Below are 15,661 nucleotides of genomic sequence, written 5' to 3'. Positions count from 1 at the left end.
CTCCTTTAGTTGCTGAAAAACCAATACAGCTTTGATTGGAAGTTTAAATCCTGTTTTCTGTGTGTCACAATAATGTTTTGCTTCAAGAGAATTAATTTCATTAAACTACATTTTATTTTTTCATTTGAAAAGATAGTAAATTTCTAGGGTGAAAAATGTCTCTGTTAAGTAATACACCATTTGTGATATACATAGAAATATGTACTTTAATATCTTAGTAAGTGTACCTCTCTTGTTATATTTTAATGATTTGGTATTATATTTATTGTCATGCTTTCATAAACCATATATATATAATACTTACTATGTTCTAATAATGGCATACTAGTTAAGAGCACAGGTTTTAGCATCTCATGGCCTAAGTAAAAATTTTGACTAGTAGCTGGGTGACATTGGTCAAGTCACTTAAAGCTCTCTAAATCTCATTTTTCTCATATGTAAATGGGCATTATTATAATTTCAACTTCATACAGTTTTTGTGAGGATTATGTGACAAGAAACATGTATAAATAACTAGATAGCTATACTTAAAACAACCAATTTTTGATATTATGGTGTTGATTATGATAATTGTTAAATGTTTTATGTTGTTAGTCTTTAGTTATTCCACTGTTAATTATTACCTGGATAGAGTGACCTGTTAAATTTCACAGTGGTTTTCTGTCCCTCTTATACTAACAATGAATATGGCAGCCTCCCTCTTTCTTCCCTTAGAGGGAGTTTATTTATAAATTATCATTTTGTTTTGACATATCTGGGATAGGACTTTTTTCAAATTCATAGAATTACTGGGTAATAAATAGAGATAGAAAAAAATAAATTATTGTGTGTTTGAGCATTTACTGGAATCAATCATAATGTGTAGGGCATTGAAGTTCATGGGATCATGTCTTGATTGGTGAGAACCGTACCCAGAATCGATTATTAAGAACAAAACTTGGGTAAATTACTTAAATTTTGCTACATTTTAATTCCCCTATATATAAAATTGGAATAAGAGAACATACCTTACAGAGTTCTTAAATGTTAAATAACAAATGTAAAACTTTTGGCTCATAGAATATGTTCATGAAATATTTTATACATTCATTTTTATTGTAACCAACTTACGTCCACATTCTCCCAGCCCTTACTTCTATATTCTTCAGTCTGTACTTTCCAAATTCTTCCTTCAAATAATGCCTTTATTTTCCTATTAGAACATTTAACATTAAATAAGTCTGGTGCTCATCAGTTCACCATTCTTAGAATCCAGAGCACTGCCAAAACTTTTCTCATTGATTCTCATTTTCTTTTTTTAAACTATTCTTTCATATTAATGGATTTACAATTTGTTTTCTCGTTTTTGAAATACTTCTCAGTTTTTTTCTAGTTTCCTTTGTCCTATCAAATACAGTTCTTAGAAGTTGTTAATTTCATGTAAGGGCTGCCCCACTCTTTGATCAGGTTCTAAATTCTTGCTTTAGCCTCAGCTATTTTGCTTAGTTTTAATTAGTTTTACTGTTTTTTTCTTGTTTTCACATTTATTCTCTCACTCACATTTTCTGTCCTGCTTCAGGAAATGTTAGTGAGGTCTGTGCCAGCTATAATATTAAGTGCTGGTGGCACGAAGGTGACAGGCCACAGGCCTATCCTACAATCAGTTACAGTCCATTGAGCAGGCAGAATCTTATTCAGTGCATATTTTAATAATTCTTTTATATTACTGCTTTTTGAAAGTTTTTTTAATTTTATTTATTTATTTATTTTGAGAGTGAGAAGAGCGAGAGAGAGAGAGAGAGAATGAGAATCTCAAACAGGCTGTGCACCAACAATGCAGAGCCCGATGGAGGGCTCAAACTCATGAACCGCAAGATCATGACCTGAGCCAAAGTCGGATGCTTAACTGACTGAGCCACTCCGGTGCCCTTATATTATTACTTTTTTTTTTTTTTTTTTAATTTTTTTTTTTTTCAACGTTTATTTATTTTTGGGACAGAGAGAGACAGAGCATGAACGGGGGAGGGGCAGAGAGAGAGGGAGACACAGAATCAGAAACAGGCTCCAGGCTCCGAGCCATCAGCCCAGAGCCTGACGCGGGGCTCGAACTCACGGAGCGCGAGATCGTGACCTGGCTGAAGTCGGACGCTTAACCGACTGCGCCACCCAGGCGCCCCATATTATTACTTTTTAAGTGAGTTTTTAAAAAAATAGGTCAAGGGGTGGCAGATGAGATTACTTAGAAGAATGAAGAATAAGGGATACAAACAAAATGAAATTGAAAAAGAAAAGTTTCACCTTTTATCTTTCTTCAACCTTTAATAATATTGTATTGAGGTCTAAATCAAATAAATTTAAACACCATTTAACCATAGCTATGAAGTTTTAGGAATGAGACTTATTCACTGGGAAAGAGCTTTGCAGAAAGATGGAAACCTCTTTTGAAATTCAGCATACATTTAGCTTTTTGAAGGTCTTTTAAATGTCTTCTAAGATTATAAATGTCTGAAGTATTGCGTGTGATTGTACCAGCGTTTCATTAATTTCTTTTCTAGAATCATCAGAACCAATTGGAAATATTTGATGGAAATGTTGCTCACATAAGTACCTGGCTTTATCAAGCTGAAGCTTTATTGGATGAGATTGAAAAAAAACCAGCAAGCAAACGGGAAGAAATTGTGAAGGTACCAAGCACAGAGGATCAGTACTTCTACTTCTGGGAATGGAAGATTTAGTGTGGTCTTTTCTCTCATGCTCAGAGTTACTTGTGCACTCATTCTTTCCATGCATTTGATTCATTCATTTTTATTTTGGTGGGAGAAACTAAGGTTTCGAATGAGTCATGTGAGCAGCTCTTCATTACATTGATTATCCTGAAATATTTTCTAGGGATCCAAGAAATTTATCTAAACTACCTCTAATTCTGAGTTAGCATCACAGTGATGTTTGGCTTTGATTTTTCCCATGTGCTAATTTTGTGTTTTCCTACAATCAGCGTTTAATATCTGAGCTGGATGATGCCAGCCTCCAAGTTGAAAATGTTCGTGACCAAGCTGTTGTTTTGATGAATACACGTGGAGGCGCAAGCAGGGAACTTGTAGAACCCAAATTAGCTGAACTGAATAGAAACTTTGAAAAGGTTTCTCAACATATCAAAAGTGCCAAAGTGAGTAATAATAGTTTAATATAAAAGTATTTTTCCTGTGGTCATGTGTCTCAATGATATGTGATTCTTGGGTATATACATCAAAAAATTTTATTATGTATTTACTTATTTATTTATTGAGAGAGAGGGAGAGCAGGGGTGAGGGGCAGAGGGAGTGAGAGAGAAAATCTTAAGCAAGCTCCACACTCAGCTCGGATCCTGACGTGGGGCTTGATCCCACAACCCTGGGATCATGACCTGAACCAATATCAGGAGTCAGAAGCTGAACTGACTGAACCACCCAGGCACCCCTACATCAAAAAATTTTAAATTAAAATTATTTTAATGACTTTTTCCTTGAATGGAGCATCGGTCCTTATTTATTTGTGATTTTGCATGTGAAGGAGAGAAAACAAGAAATTAATCTTGAAGAAAATAACCCATTTGAGAAAAGGTGTCAGAGTCTCATTCAGAAGTTAAAAGTGGCTATAAAATAATGAGACTCATTTCCAAGCTAGGGACGAATAGTAAACCCATTACTGTATAGTCTACTTTATAAACTTGTGCACACTGCACATGTGTGAAGTCATTTTTTGTGCTTTACATGTTATTGCATCTGAAAGTTACAAGTAATTTAACAATTTAGACCTAATGCAGAAAGCTATTATCTGCTGTTATAAATTTGAAAAGGGGCTTTATGAATTTAAATAAGAGGATGGAGCCCCTGGGTGGCTTGGTCGAGCATCCAGCTCTTAATTTCTGCTCATGTTATGATCCCAGGGCTGTGGGATCCGCACTGAGTATGGAACCTACCTGGGATTCTCTCTGTCTCTCGCTCCCTTTGCCCCTCTCCCCCACTCACGCTTTGTCTCTAAGATAAAATAAAAATAAAGTAAGAGGAGAATAAATAACAGATTTTCTTAAAAAGTTTTTATTGATTCTACCATATTATAATTTTTTCCCTCTGTCTGTGTCTTACAAATTCTCTTTCCTCTTTCCTTTGTCTAATGAGAGGAGGAAATGAAACATTTTATTGCAGTGTTCTCAAGGCCTGGGGTGTGGCAGGTGCTCAGTAAATGTTAACTTGAAAAGATGAAAGCCTTTTGATGGTTTGCTAGGGCAAAAACCAAAAGCCGCATAGCTCACTTTGGGGGTCATTCAAACCAGCTGTTAATTTTGACAGAGGATTGTGAGTTTTTCAGGATCCCAGGTGGGCCCCTGGATTGGCATTTTTGAATATTTGGTTAATTCTACCTCTTGAGAGTTGTGTATGGAAATTATCTAGAGGAAGGACCCTGTTTTTTGCAAGAAGTAAATATTATCTAAGTTTGCTTTAATTTGAAATGTCTGACATAAAAGGCCAAACTATCTTTCATAGCTCATGAATATACTTAGATTATTCACATCTTAAGGAAAACAAGTAACTTGCTTTAACTTTTGTCTTCCTTAGCTTTGACCTTAACTTCCCTACCTTCTGTCCTAAGCTCATTTGTTCCTTTCAATAGATATATGGGAGCATTTTCCTGGTATAAAAGAGTAAGGCATGAAACATAAGGATAGAGTGAGAGGAAGTACAAAGAAGCAAAATCATTATATCCCCATAAATCTTCTGTCAACATTTTGGCATACATGTCTACTCTTACATGTATGTGATATTATCAATTGTTTATATTGTTTCATATGTTCTCCTTTGACATGGTTTTCAACAGCTGTGGTGTGTTCCATTGTATGATCTATTATACTTTTCTAAGTCAGTTTTCCGCTTTTAGTGTGCTTTTATAAATATTGAATTGTCAAATCCTTTTACGCATGTCTTTTTTTTATTTTTTATTTTTTTCTATTTTTTCATTGGGGCATTTTTATTTTATTTTATTTTATTTTTTAATATGAAGTTTATTGTCAAATTGGTTTCCATATAACACCCAGTGCTCCTCCCAACAGGTGCCCTCCTCAATGCCCATCACCCACCTTCCCTTCACTCCCACTCCACATCAACCCTCAGTTTATTCTCAGTTTTTAAGTCTCTTATGGTTTGGCTCCCTCCCTCTCTAACTTTTTTTTTTTCCTACCATGCTCATGTGCGATCTCAGAATCCCCCACACTGCACTCCAGGCAGCCATAGTTATTTGCACACTAGTTCACATCTCTGACTGGAGTTTGGAGAAAATTGGTAACTCCAAGAAGCCCAAATAGATAAAGTCATTGCTATATGGATGAATGAAATTAAAGTCAATTCAAATAAGTGCTAGTTCCACTCTTGACACTCTATCCCTCTGATTAATGCCAGAATGTCTGGTGAAGAATGGATCTTGGGGCGCCTGGATGGCTCAGTGGTTAAGCATCCAACTTTTGATTTCGGCTCAGGTCATGATCCCATGGTTGTGAGATCAAGCCCCATGTTGGGCTCCATACTGGGCATGGAGACTGCTTAAGATTCTCTCTCTCTGTCTCTCACTCCTCCCTCACTCCCTCCCTCAGCTCGTCCCCCCCACTTGTGCTCACCCTTAAAAAAAAATGTATCTTTTCAAAGAACACTTTTTCTTCTGCAGTTGCTAATTGGCCAGGAACCGTTATCATACCAGTGTCTGGTCACCACTGAAGCACATGAAACTGATGTACTTTTCGCTGACCTGGAAAAATTAGAAATTGACATAGAAAATATGTTAAAAGTTGTGGAAAAACACTTGGAATTCAGTGATGAAGATGAAAAGGTTGGTTCAGGGAGGTTTTCAAAACCATGGTGTTCTTATCGTTCTGTTCTGTGCATTATATTTTTACATCAGTGATGTTTAACCAAAGAATCTGCCAAATCATGCCAAAGGATAGACCCAAATGTGATTTTCTCCTGAGTGTTGTAAGATTTGCCAAGCGATTTATGTAGTGCTTAAGAAAATAGATACACTTTCTGACTAAAGGTAGTGTTATTTTAGACGTTCTCTAACTTCTGCTAAATTAACATTCTTTATGAGATAAAGTCAAATATGAAATGTTTTTTAAAAACCTGAATTTTTGTTACTTATTCAGATGAACAGATTTTGACTGATCTACTTCATAGGTTAGTTCTCCTACTTGGGAACTGATTAGTAAGTGATGCTGTTATATATTTTTCTTTTGAGTAACTTTTTTTCTTCCTATTAAACATTCAGATGGATGAAGAGAGAGCCCAGGTTGAGGAAGTTCTACAAAGAGGAGAACAAATGTTACATGAACCTATGGAGGAGAATAAAAAGGAAAAGATCCGTTTGCAGTTACTACTTTTGCGTACAAAGTACAATACAACTAAGGTATTGTCCTGGGAGAGTCTCTGTTCTACTTGAAGAACTTATTTAGCTCTTGCCATTCAGATATTTGATGTTGCATTCATGGATACCTTAAAAAATAGGTAGAATAGTATTTATTACTAAATATGTCTATATTTTTGGATGGGACAGGACTCAAAGAAAATAGAAACATAAAATCTTATTATTGGGATCTCTTTTGGACTGTTAATAATGTATTAAATCGAAAAGGCATCTATCCTTTTTAGAAGTGACTTGTTTCAATTCTGTGTTTTATATGTGGAGGTCTTGATTGCCTCAACAAAAATTTTAGTTTACAAATAACTAAATTTGTGAATTGATAAATGATGATTTGTAGTCTAGAAAAAGATTCACTACCAGCTCTCTTTTCAATGACCATCTCCCCAGCTGCATTGCAAGTGTGTTGGTGTTCTCTAAAAGTCTGTTCTTAGGTAATCCTTCTAAGAACCATTTTTAGTTAGCAATGTTGAATATAGTAGAAGATTCTAGTCTCTCAGTTTGCTGCCTGTTGGATGTCTCAATCTGTTTGTACCACAAGCTTATAACACGTACCAAGCTAAATTTGTCCTCTCTCTTCCCTTCTAACCTGTGTTTCTTAAGTTATTCCTTATCTTAGTTTATTTCCTTAAACTCTCCATTCTAATTTAAGAATGGGTGGTTTTTCCTCACACTACATCGAGTAGGCATTAAAAACATCACTTCTGAATGAACTAAGATGCTGCAGAACCTGAAGTTAGGCACAGCGCTACCAATTACTTGCTTTATGACCTTGGGGAGATGACTGAATTTCTTAGCCCACTATTCTTTCCATAATTCAGACTTTTAGGATTTTATCCTGTTAGCTACTACAGTGTGTTTCAAGCTGAGTCTGTTTTATGTCCAGTTTTTCTTAACTCTAGCCCATCCTCCATATTGTCCTTAGAATTACTTATCCCAAAGTTGTCGCTGGTCATGACATTCCTTTACCTAAGAAAGTGTTGAGGAAAACCTTACAAAATACAGAAAAAGCTTTAAGTGCAAGGTTCATTATGATCATGGTACACTGATGCTTCATCTGACCTCCAGCTACCTCTTCGATTCACTCGCAGTCACCAGGTAGCAGAGTTTGCTGTTTTTCTGTATATTTTCCCAAAGAAACCAGTGCCTTTCCATCTTTAGGGTCTTTTCTAATTTTATTATTATTCTCTGGTGTGGGTTTTATCTCCTTATTTTACCTGAAAAATGTATTATCTTTTAAGGCTTGGCTCCATTTTTATTCCTAACATTTTTCAGATGATATTGTAGTTCTTTGCTTCACTGTTATTTACAGGTATCTTACTTCCCTAGAACTTCATCTTCGGGTGCCAAATCATAAATCATTACTGGTCCAAAATAGAAATAATTTTTAGACTTTTAACAAATGAATACATTTTTTAAGAGTACTAATATATACCACAAAAGGCGTATTTTATTTTGGGTTCACTAACATTAGTTATTGTAACTAAAATGTTCTTAAAATGTTTGAAATGCTTTTGTCCTTATTTTATTAGCCCATATACTTCTGCAAATCTAAAGTTTTTAAAACTTTCTTGTCTGTAAACATCAGAATCCCTTGGAGGAACTTAAAAAAAAAAAATCAGACTCCCAAACCAGTTAAATCAAAATCTCTTAGGTTGGGGGGCGCCTGGGTGGCGCAGCCGGTTAAGCGTCCGACTTCAGCCAGGTCACGATCTCGCGGTCCGGGAGTTCGAGCCCCGCGTCAGGCTCTGGGCTGATGGCTCGGAGCCTGGAGCCTGTTTCCAATTCTGTGTCTCCCTCTCTCTCTGCCCCTCCCCCGTTCATGCTCTGTCTCTCTCTGTCCCAAAAATAAATAAACGTTGAAAAAAAAAATTAAAAAAAAAAAAATCTCTTAGGTTGGGCCTATGTGTGAACATTCTTTAAAAAAAAAAAAAAACCAAACAATTTTCTAGGTAATTCTAATGTGCAGTCAGAATTTAGAGCCATCAGTGTATAGATCTTATTTTCTTATTTGAAATGTGTGTTAAATGACCTTTTCCCATTTGTGTTGACTAGGGTATGTATTACTATTTTTAAAATATGTGTGAGCTCTTTATAAAATAAATATATTAATCTCTTGTCATATTTGCTATAAAAGTATTATTTTATTGATTTTTATCTTATAATTATTTTATTTTTAACATGCAACCATTTAAAATTTTTGTTTAGCCCTACATGACTGTGTTTTCCCTTTGTGTTTTCTTTTCTTTTTGCCAGCCTGTTTGGAATCTAGAAAGTCCTTATTTTGCAGAGATGATGACTATTCAGTTCTGTTTAGTCCTGGTTTTCCCCTATGGTTTGATAGAAACAAAACTTAGAAACTTTTAATAAAATTTTCATATAAAATAAACTTTTTCATCTATCTATCTGAAATTTTGGTTGTGTATGACATGATCAACATCAAGTAACACTAAGATTTTAGCATTACTTTGCAGTAGATTTGTATTGTTATGTCTAGCAGAATAAAAATAAAAGTATCCAGAAGTAAAGTCTGGGTCAGATCTTGAGGACTGTTTTTTTTTTTTTTTTTCCCCTCCTAGGGCATTTTGATTGATCACTCTCTTGGAATAAAATCTATTTTGGGAATCTAGAAAGCACATGTTTAAATTTTGAACTGCCTTGCTGCTTCTTCTGCAAGAGTATGGAGGCTCAGAAAATCCTAGACTATCTTTACAGACTGAATAGAAAAAGGCAGTCTGTAATGAAAGTGATTTTATTTTTAATTTGGAGCTTTCTATTTACAATAACTTCTGACCTTCTTGTTCTTTTATATTTGCTTAAAAATATAATTTGTCTTCTTGGACATATGGATAAATATCTGGAATGCTTTCTGACTAAAATTTGAATGCATGGCATTAGTATAACAAAACTAATATTAATTTCAAGTAGAAATAATCTTGTGGATAAAATCAGGACATCTATGTAGGCTTGCTTCTATCCTACTATCCGGGACTGTCCAGCAATAGGTGAAAGCAGTTTATCATGTTATAGGAGACAAATGAATATAGACCTCTAGGTTCAGTACCATGTTATTGACTCACTGGTTTTAGTCTTGAGTCTTGGTTTCATTTAGGAATGATAACTATAAACATTTTCAGGATCACTCAGTGAATATGTGTTTATGATCATTTTCTCTGCCATCTTTGAATTTGCAAAGGAATATCGTTTTTTAGAAGTTCAATATAGGAAGATAGTGAAAGCATCAGGAAAGCCACCTTAATTCATGAGCAGATGTACTTTGCCATTTGCAAGTAGTAGATGGGCGTTTAATAAATTGTAGCCATTTGGAGTAAAGGACTTGAACTCCTGAAAGACTGGTAGCCCATCCCAGAGAGCACTGTTTTTGTTGAGAAAGCTCTGATTAAAGGATGTATTAATAAGTAGTCCACCCAAATAAGTTCACCCAGCTTAGGGTCTGTCTGAATTTATGTTAGGACCTGTTGTCTTATCTAGGAGAGTTATGTTCTGTAATATTGTTCTCAAAGGTTAAGATGTTACCCTGAGTTACCTGGGTTATTATTTTATCAAAACCACCACTGCATTTCTTACATTATGAACACATGTTAAACTTACTTATATTTTCAACGGTGAGGCCCAGAAGTGTTTAATCTAATTGTGACATTTTACTCAATGGGTAAAGTAATAACGGTATTAAAATGTTTTATTTCACATAGAACTTTATGATTTGTGGCATATTCTTATTTCCTCAACAGCTCAGGAAAGGAGTTGTTATGTTTTCTTGTTTGCTAAATGAGTTCAGGTGGCCCAAGTCTTAAAGAAAAACCTTTCAAGCTTTAACCTATTTATGCTGTTTAATAGCAGGTTTGGAAGAAAATCAGCATAGACATTGCTAAGGGTTTCTACAGCAATACAGGGCAAAAATATAAAAAATTAAAACTGAAAATTTTTAATTTGGGTTCATGATATTGCATTGCTGCAGAAAATAGTCTTGTGGTTTTTTTCTGTTTGCTGCTGTTTATTGTGGGTATATTTTAAGAGATGTGCCTTATTATTATTGTTTTTATAGGCAGTCCCTAATCAACAGAGGAGAACAGGTCAGCTTGCTCCTGGAATTCGATCGCCCCCTCCTCCCACAGATTATCTGGTTGAAATTAACAAAGTTTTACTTTCCATGGATGATACTGAATTATTACTTAATGCTCCAGAGCTAAACACTGTGGTCTATGAAGACTTCTCTTTTCAGGAAGACTCTTTGAAGGTAAAGCTCCAGGTACCTCATTTAAATAGCCACAATGAACTTAGAAAGAAAGCAAGGAATCTGTCCTTGTGCCTTTGTAGATGGTCTATAATTTTTAAAATTTGTGCCAAGGAATTAATAATGTGTATGAATAATCAGTCTTGCCCATTTCACCAATGAAATACTATCAAAATTTTAATTTTTCAGAAGTATGTATGCATAGTTATTAATACTTTGCAACATCAGAAACATTTTTTTAAAGTTTTTATTTATTTATTTTGATAGAGAGAGAGAGAGAGAGAGAGAGCATGAGTGAGTGAGGGGCAGAGAGAGAGGCAGACAGAGAGAGTCCAAGCAGGCTCTGTGCCGTCAGCACGGAGCCTGGTGTGGGCTCACAAACTGTGAGATCATGCTCCGAGCCGAAATTGAGTCGAATGCTTAACCGACTGAGCCACCCAGGCGCCCCAGAAACTTTTTTTTAATCAAACACATGCACAAATCGTATTCTCTTTCTTATAAACTTGATTGTCAGTTGATGCAAAATATCAGCATTTATCTTGTCATCTATAACGATTTAAGATTGGCCAGTTGTTGGGGTGTGAGGTATGTTGATTATAAGTTAATTAGGGATCTGGAAGTTTTTAGTTGTTCACAAGACTATTAAATGCCACCAGGGCTTTTTCATATAATTTGACTGCACTTATGTATAATTTTGCAATAAAATTGCTATTAGATTTGATATGTTTGATAGCTCATTTTAGTCACTTAAAGATATTTAAAAATATAAGTAATTCCAGCTTCAAATACTTTACCTTTATAGAATACCATTGAAGCTTTTTATATGTCCTGTACAAATGCTGCTTTGAACAACTGTGAGGATTTCTTTTCTGCCATTAGGATATTATGTAGCATTTCTCACACTTTGTTCAATACAGGGTATTATTTTTTAAAAAGTTGTCAGCTTTGATGAGCAACAATTATCATGTCTCATCATACTTTAAATAAGTGTTATGCAAGATAAATTTTTGGTCTTTTGTGATTCTGTTCTTCTGTTTGCTGGATTTTATTAATGTGTGACAATGCATTTGTAGAATATCAAAGATCAACTGGACAAACTTGGAGAACAGATTGCCATCATTCATGAAAAACAACCAGATGTTATTCTTGAAGCCTCTGGACCTGAAGCCATTCAGATCCGGGATACACTTACTCAGTTGAATGCAAAATGGGACAGAATTAATAGAATGTACAATGATCGTAAAGGGTATGTATAAATTAAGTTGATACTTTCTAAAAAAATTTTTTTTAATGTTTATTTATCTTAGAGAGACAGAGTGCAAGCAGGGGAGGGGCAGAGAGAGAGGGAGACAGAATCCAAAGCAGGCTCCAGGCTCTGAGCTGGCAGCACAGAGCCTGACGCGGGGCTCGAACTCATAAGCTGTGAGATCATGACCTGAGGTGAAGTCAGACGCTTAACCGATTTAGCCACCCAGGTCTTTTTTTTTTTTTTTTTTTTAAGATTTTTTAAAGTTTATTTATTTACTTTTGAGAGACAGGGAAAGAACGAGAACAAATGGGGGAGGGACAAAGAGAGAGGGAGACACAGAATGCGAAGCAGGCTCCAGGCTCTGAGCTGTCGGCAGAGTCCAATGCGGGGCTCGAACCCATGAACCATGAGGTCGTGACCTGAACCAAAGCCAGACGCTCAACTGACTGAGCCACCTGGGTGTCCCAAAACTGACACCATTAGTAGCTGCATATGTGGTGGATAGGCAAATAAAGTGTGAAACAGAACAATGTAAAGTACTGCATAAGAGGAAAGTTAACCAGAAAAATGTACTGGAAAACTGAAAAGACATTCACACAAAAACTAAGCATTATGTTCTTCATCTTTGTTTTAGCTGGTGTATTTCAAGCAAATATACAGTCCTTGAAAAGATCACTTCTGACAGGCTTTGGGTGTAGTCCTTTGTATGGATTTTTAAAATAATCTCTGTACATTTAGAGAATATTCTTTTACATGCATCTTTATGCATACTTCTACCTAATTCGATTTATTAGATGAAGATTAATTTGTTAAAACACAGTAACTTTTTAAGGCTCTAGATTGCATCAGGAAATTGGTTGTCCCATGCCATATGCCGGTCAACAGTATGTGTAAAAGGGTTCTGACTGAACCTTGTCAATATTGACAGGCTGTCGTTTTTGTTTTCTAGACTTTTTAAGTTTTTTTTTTTTTTTTTTGAGAGAGAGAGCGAGAGAGAGAGAGCATGAGCATGAGCATGAGTATGTGTGGGGGGTGTAGAGGCAGAGAGAGAGAGAGAGAGAGACAGAGAAGGAGACAGGAGACAGAGAATCCCAAGCAGGCTCCTTGCTGCCAATGCAGCCTGATGTGGGCTCAAACTCACAAACTGAGATTATGACCTGAACTGAAATAAAAAATCGGACGTTTAACTGACTGAACCACCTTGTTCTTTAGACTTTTGATAATTGTGTAGTGATAGATTGCATCTTGATTTTATTTTCCTATCTTCATTTCTTTGGTTATCAATGAGATTTCAATATTCTTAGATATATTTTCTGGCCCCAGTATTATTTCTTCTGTCAATTGTTAGGTCATGTTCTTTGCTTGTTTTTCTATCATGATGTTACTGTTTACTTATTAACTTGCAAAAGCTTTTATCCACGTTAAGGATATTAATCATTGATATTTTTTCATTGCTTCACTATTCACAGCTTTACCTGGGCCCTTTAATTTTCTTAATGGTGTTTTTTGACACATGGAAATTCTAATTTTATATAATCATATCTTATAAGTCTTTTTCTCTGTGATTTCATTATATTTATATGCATATAAGTTACCTTTGAATTGTAAGATTAGTTAAATATTAATGTATATTTTAAAAACAATTTTATTTGATAAAGTTTACATTGAATAACCCATCTAAATTTTATTATGGTATGTATTTTGGGTTAAGCCTCCAGATTCGTGGTTCTGTCCCCTGTCTCTTCAGTAGCAAGAGTAGAGCCCATGCATCTCTAGCTTTTAAACACTCCTCACCTTGTTTTTCTTGTGCAGTTTGGTTTAAAAAACACTAATCTACTTTATTTTGCTTTATTTTTTTAAACAAACTTTTTTTTTCAACACTTTTGTGGAATATTTTAGCTCTTCCTTATTATTGGTGGTACTTCCTTTATCATAAATTTTAAATGTATTCCCACAGCTCATTTTTGTTTAACTTTTCTTTTTATTAAAAGTTTATTTATTTATTTTTGAGAGAGAGAGAGAAGGAGAGTGAGAGAGCAGGGGAGGGACAGAAAGAGCGGGGGAGAGAGAGAATCCCAAGTAGACTCTGCTCTGCTGGGGTGGAGCTTGATGTGGGCCTCAAACCCACGAACAGTAAGATCATGACCTGAGTCAGAATCAAGAGTTGGACGCCTAACTCACTGAGCCACCCAGATGACCCTTATTTAATTTTTCTAATTTTGCTTTGTTGCACTGTCAGTTTTTAGGCTGATACCATAATACTTTCATTTTTAAAACATTATAGGGGCGCCTGGGTGGCTCAGTCAGTTAAGCGTTCGATTTTGGCTCAGGTCATGATCTCATGGTCTGTGAGTTCGAGCCCTGCGTCGGGCTCTGTGCTGACAGTTCAGAGCCTGGAGCCTGCTTTGGATTCTGTGTCTCCCTCTCTCTTTGCCCCTCCCTGCCCCTCTCTCTCTCTCTCTCTCTCTGTGAAAAATAAACATTAAAAAAAATTAAAAAATAAAGCATTATAAAATATTTTCATCTAGTACATCCAGAAAAATAATTCCCAGTATATCCAGAAAATTTTTTCATCCAGTATGTCCAGAAAATTTTTTTCATTGAGTATATCCAGAAAATGTATTTTCTCTAATTAAAAAAAAAAATTTTTTAAATGTTTTTATTTATTTTTGACACAGAGAGAGACAGAGCATGAGCAGGGGAGGGGTAGAGAGAGGGGGAGACACAGAATCAGAAGCAGGCTCCAGGCTCTGAGCTGTCAGCACAGAGCCCGACGCGGGGCTCGAACTCACAGACCGTGAGATCATGACCTGAGCTGAAGTTGGACGCTCAACCGACTGAACCACCCCGGCGCCCCATCTCTAATTTTTCTTAACTTTAAATTCATCTTTCTTTTTTCTATATTTTTTGTCTGGTAAAATTTTAGTAATTTCAATCAATTTCTGAAAAAAAAAAAAGATCAATTTGAAATGTTTTTTTCTCTCAGGATTTGGGTTCTTCTCTATCTCCTCATAAAGTTTTGAAGGTTTGTTGATACCTTTCTCCCCAGGACTGTTATTAAGCAGTTTAGTGTTTTACTTTCTTTCTTGTTTTTCTTTTAATTATTGAAGTCTGGTTGACCTATAATATTGTATCAGTTTCAGGTGTATAACATAGTGATTTGACAATTCTGTACCTTATTTAATGCTCACCACAATAGGTATAGTCACCGTCTGGCACCATGGAACATTATTACAGTATTATTGACTATGTTCCCTATGCTGTACTTTTCATATCCATGACTTACTTATTTTATAACTGGAAGTTTATTCTTTTTAATTCCCTTCACCTATTTTGCCCATCACTTCTCCTACCCCCTCCACTCCCCAGTAGCCACTAGTTTGTTCTCTGTATTTATGAATCTGTTTCTGTTGTTTTGTTTTTCGGATTCCACATATATGTCAAATCATGTGGTGTTTTCTTTCTCTGCCTGACCTATTTCACTTAACATAATACCCTCTGGGTCCCTTTGTGTTGTTGCAGGTGGCAAGATCTCATTTTCTTTTTAAGGCTGAGTAATATTCTATTGTACATATACCACATCTTCTTTAGTCATCTCTTGATGGTCATCTATGTTGCTACCATATCTTGGCTATTATAAATCATGCTGCAACAAACATAGGCATGCATATATCTTTCAAATTAGTGTTTTCATTTCTTTCGGGTAAATATCCAGTAGTGGAATTCCTGGATCCTAT

General features: G+C 35.5%; 1 protein-coding gene across 11 annotated transcripts in view; it reads left to right on the top strand.

The window, feature by feature from the left end:
- The window catches only part of UTRN (utrophin), a 574,142-nt gene that overhangs the window by 267,067 nt on the left and 291,414 nt on the right, over positions 1-15,661 (top strand). For 9 of the 11 annotated variants that reach the window (XM_047102476.1, XM_047102475.1, XM_047102477.1 and 6 more), the window contains 6 exons: positions 2,535-2,663; positions 2,975-3,145; positions 5,674-5,835; positions 6,271-6,408; positions 10,487-10,690; positions 11,749-11,921. In XM_047102476.1, the coding sequence (XP_046958432.1) occupies positions 2,535-2,663; positions 2,975-3,145; positions 5,674-5,835; positions 6,271-6,408; positions 10,487-10,690; positions 11,749-11,921 (977 nt within the window). The remainder of the gene's footprint in view (positions 1-2,534; positions 2,664-2,974; positions 3,146-5,673; positions 5,836-6,270; positions 6,409-10,486; positions 10,691-11,748; positions 11,922-15,661) is intronic. The other 2 variants (XM_047102480.1, XM_047102479.1) reach the window with 1 other exon arrangement.

This window comes from Lynx rufus, unplaced genomic scaffold, assembly GCF_022079265.1.
Source record: "Lynx rufus isolate CCGP_SWC_20201006 ecotype Redwood Valley unplaced genomic scaffold, mLynRuf1.p SCAF_6, whole genome shotgun sequence".
NCBI classification, from domain to species: Eukaryota; Metazoa; Chordata; class Mammalia; order Carnivora; family Felidae; genus Lynx; species Lynx rufus.
The sequence above is the reverse complement of the archived record's forward strand: the minus strand, read 5'-3'. Positions and strand labels throughout refer to the sequence as shown.